This window comes from Vigna radiata, chromosome 5 (genome assembly GCF_000741045.1).
Source record: "Vigna radiata var. radiata cultivar VC1973A chromosome 5, Vradiata_ver6, whole genome shotgun sequence".
NCBI lineage: Eukaryota > Viridiplantae > Streptophyta > Magnoliopsida > Fabales > Fabaceae > Vigna > Vigna radiata.
The window spans coordinates 17,182,873-17,187,696 of record NC_028355.1 but is presented as its reverse complement, the minus strand read 5'-3'; the positions used below and the strand labels follow the sequence as shown (position 1 = coordinate 17,187,696).

Genomic DNA, 4,824 nt, shown 5'->3' with positions numbered 1-4,824 from the left:
AAAAATAGGGACCTAATTGAGATAAAAAAAAATACGAGGACCTATTTGAGACAATCCTACAAAAATAGGGATGTCCGAAATGATTAAACCTTTAAATAACTAAGCTCATATATCTTTAGATTGTTAAAATTTCATGAAAGAAAAAGAGAAACCAATTTTATAGTTTTTTTCTTCCTTTCACCCATGCGAACCTACATCCTACGCTGCACTACATCGTCTCTCAACTACATCCTACATCGTTGTACTACATCGTCTCTCAACTACATCCTACATCGTTGCACTACATCGTCTCTCAACTACATCCTACATCATTGCACTACATCGTCTCTCAACTTCTCCAAATGTGAACGTCACCATCACTACTCTGATGTAGTCACACCTTTTGTTCGTTGTTATCGCCATCACACCACGTGCTCATTCTTTGCTTTTTTTTGTTTTTCTTTTACGCCATGGTAANCGCAATTCTCTTCATTTTTATGTGTGTTTTTGTGCTTATGTTCAATCTTGAGACTAATATGTTGTTTATATCTGTGTCCAAGTATAGTATTTTTNTGGTGGGATTGTGTACCTTTCTAAAACACGAGTAGTTTCATCTTTCTCNATCATTATTCGCCTTTCACGCTCTTAAGTTCCTATCTTTAAAATATATTTTTAATATAAGCCTATAATTATGTAGTACNTTTGTTTATTTTTTATGTGTTGGATATGTGATTAATTGTATGTTTAAATATATTGTTGTATTGAGTTACCCTTAGTTTCCTGTTTGAGTACTGAATTTTGAATTGTCTAACACGAAACATCTTACAAAATATACATAATTAATATTCCACTAATAGCGTTACTTTTTTAAGAATGAACCATATCAAAACTTTTTTTGCTTGAACTTATTTACTTAAAGTAATTTCATAGACCATAATCATCAAAACATACTAAAGATTTTGATACAGATTAATTACACACATCCCACGAAACACGAAACACCTTAGGAAATATACATAATTAATATTTCACTAATAGCTTTACTTTTCTAAGAATGAACCATATTAAAACTTTTTTCTTGTTAAAACTTATTTATTTTAAGTAATTTCATAGACCATGACCAAAACATACTATTAAAGATATTGATATAGCTTAATTACACATGTCCTTAATATTCCACTAATACTTTTTTTTATGTATAAATTAGTTTTATTGTATGAAAAATTACTTCTTTTTTATTTTATCTCTAAAAATACATAATTTTATTGTGCAAAAATTTCTTTAATATATCTTATTTGTATAACATAATTAACTTGTGTTACAATTATTCTGATACCATGAAAATATACATGAATACATACATAATAGTATGATTAGGGTTAAGTGTAGCAAAGAAAAAGAAATTAAAAATAATCCTGCATGATACCCATATTCTTCCGACTACTTATTTAAAGTTTTCGATAACTGATAATGATTTTACAATCTAGACATATTATGAGATAAAATAAAATAAAATAAAAAATTGTTCTCGATTATAAAAAAAAGGTTCACATTTTTGTTCGAATAAAAAAATCAAAGTATTAAACTGAAAATAAAAAATAAAAAAATTAAGTTTTTGGCAACGATTATAAAAACAAGCAAGACCATAAATCTTATATGATTAAAAATAATTAATTAATTTAAAGGAATTTAGGTCTTGGTTGTAACAAAAATCGTTGTCATATAACTTTAAAATTAGATCATTATTTTAAATCGGATAAAATCTATGAACCAGTTATTTTTAGAACCGTTGCCAAAAGCTTTCTTTTTCTTCTGTTGTAGTTACAGTAGAAGCTATATGCCATATTTGATTTAAAATAATTATTTAATTTTAATTATCTTTAGTTTCGGTTACAACCAGAATCGAGGCCATATAGGACTTTTTTCTTCGGTTTTCTCAATAACTAGTGTTTTTTATATTGATATTTAGCTTCCATTATCTCCTACAATTTTGTCCATAATTCATGCTTACCTTAAGCATTTTTTTATATATCTTTCTTGTTTCTATAACATCCTACATCACAAAAATAGATGTGCATATCAAAACTAGTAACCATATCACAAGAACAAACCATATTATATATTTTTCAAATAAAAATAGAATTATAAGCCAAAATCAATCCAATTGTACAAATTATNATATCNTAACAATTACATACTATTNTACATTTCTATCACATATTTTGCATAAGCTTTTATTATGTAGTGAATGGACTTGTCGAGAACTAGAAGATGAGTCTTGAGTTTTTGCACAAAACACAATAATNTCAATCAGTGTATATGATTTTCAAACAATGAAGAAAAAAATTGATTCAATGCAAATATTAGTAACTAGATATAAATTACTAGATAAATAAATTTTATATAAAGAATGGTTCAAAGGCTTACATCATCCATAACTGAATAAAGGTAATATTCATTTTCCTGTCCCCGATGCAAGCTTTAAGACATTGATAACTCTTTAATTTTCCCTATTTTTCTTTGATAAGATTCTTCTTTTAAGTCACGTTAGTTTCTAATTCTNTATAAATAGGATAGATTAGTGTAATTAGAGTAAAAATATGTCTTTGATAGAAATATAGTTAATTTTCTCTCTTTAGTTAAATAAATTAGGTTTTTAAATAAATAAGTTTTTTTCCCTTTAGAAAAATATTCAGAAAATAAAAAAAAATATTTTTGCTGTTATATTTTATTCCTTAACCTTTCTTNAAATTCTTTACTTTTATAGGTTAGCCCATGGTCAACTAGGTTGGAAGGTCAACAATAGAAGCAAGGTATGTCCATGTTGTTAGAGCCGTCAAAATGGGTCACCACGGGTTCCGGCCGAGTTGGATTTGAAAAAATTAATTTTTTTTTATGCGGGTCAAATTTCAACCCGGCGCATTTAAACCCGGTTCATGCGGGTTGAACCCGTGGTGGGCCGGGTTAACCCACCAATCCACCTACCTAATTTTATTTTTTTAATTTATTATTTTATTTATGAAACCCTAAAAAATAAAATACTCCCTTCACTCACTATGTATACCACTCTCACGGAACTTGCTCTCATTTACGGTGTTGTCACTCTCACTTCTCCACTTAAATTCTTCAAGGAGCAGGTTTTTTGTATGTTTTTTGTATTTGTTTTTGGATGACATTTGAATTATATTGTACTTTTTATTATTATTTTGAATTGTCTTCAGTTTAACATCATTTTCTGGGAGTGAAATTTGTTTAAATTTAAATATAGAAAGTTTGTAACTTTTTTTATTTAAAAAAAATCTAATTAAATGAGCTAGTGAGCCAACCCGTTTACCCACCAATCCGTGTGGGTCGAGCCGGGNTTAGATTTTTCTGGCTCACTAATAAATGAGTCGGGTTGGGTTGGCTCACTAAGTGACCAACCCGTGGTGGGCCGGGCCAGGTCGAGCCGGGTTACCCGTTTTGACAGCTCTACATATTGTATAAAATCGAAGGAAACCTTCACAAACAAAATGTTCCCTAATTTTGGTTGCGTTCAAGTTTCTCCAATTCAAACAATTGACACAATGACATATAAACCCACTTCATCTCCATGTCTACCCTTGTTATATTGCACAAATTACAAAAATTATTCTACTCATTTCTCATACTTAGCACTGATGCATGGTAAATTAATTCAATCTCGATCCATATGCATATATACTGAAATTGTTCACATAAATTTAGTAATATTGAATGATCGATTTTGTACTCTCAATCCATACGCATATATACTGAAATTGACCCTATTCCATTCAAGAAGATTCAATTTCTTTAGTCTATTTAGCAGTATGTTTTGATGATTATGGTGTATGAAATTACTTAAGATTGTATTTTTTTTATTAATTTCATTTATTTTTATTTGGATATTGAGTGTGGAGTTATAGATAGGTGAGATGATTTTTTTTTTTATAGAAAAAGTCTTTTGTCATTGAAAGGAAGAAAATTCATCTACAAAAGACTCTCTGATGCTCAAGTTAGTTAGAGAGTAAAAATATTTTATTTTTAAATAATGATGATTGTTTATGAAGTGGGTAGTCCCTAATAAATACTAGTTATATTTATAAGATTTGTGTACTTAAATATTCTTATGAGAATAATAATTATTTGGAAATAAAAACAATATAATAATCAACATTATCAAACTAATAACATTTAGTTATAATATATTAATGTGACTCAAATAGGTTTAAGTTGACCTATTTTATAATAAAGAGATTTAAAAGACCTTATTGAGTTGTATTCTTTTAATATATATATATATCTATTGAATCGGTAAGAACATAAGTCGTTCTCAATTTCTAGAATTTAGTTCGGTTAAATAAAGTCTTATCGGATCTTGAGCTGGTTTATATAAATGTTTGTTGGGATCCCAAAAATTGAGTGNAATATTAAATAATTAAAAACAAATAAATTAGGTGTCAATTTTAGAATGATCGTAATGTATTAAAGGCGTTAGTGGGTGACAAATATATAACGATGATGGATGATTAAATATGAGAAATTGTGATTGAATATAATACAATTAAACTATGGATTCTATTGTGAAATAAAAGGTAAAAAAAAAAAAATGTTTAATAAAATGGTTAACAAGTGGCTAAAAGAAATTAGACCAAGAGCATAGATAAATAAAACAACTTAGATAATATAAAACTAGAAGATTAAATTGAAAATGTGNAATATATTAATAAGAGAACTAATAAAAAANATTCGGAGGCTCCTTATTATTTGACTAAAACGAAATGTTTAAAAGCTCCTTATTATTTGACTTAAACTAACAATTATAAGGAAATAGGAGAGAAAGAA

At 27.7% G+C, this 4,824-nt stretch overlaps 1 protein-coding gene across 1 annotated transcript in view; it reads right to left on the bottom strand.

Moving 5' to 3' along the window:
* LOC111241668 (BURP domain protein RD22-like) overlaps positions 1–4,824 on the bottom strand; it is a 20,261-nt gene that overhangs the window by 14,475 nt on the left and 962 nt on the right. The window contains exon 2 of the mRNA XM_022780796.1: positions 3,097–3,149. Within this exon, the coding sequence (XP_022636517.1) occupies positions 3,097–3,149 (53 nt within the window). The remainder of the gene's footprint in view (positions 1–3,096; positions 3,150–4,824) is intronic.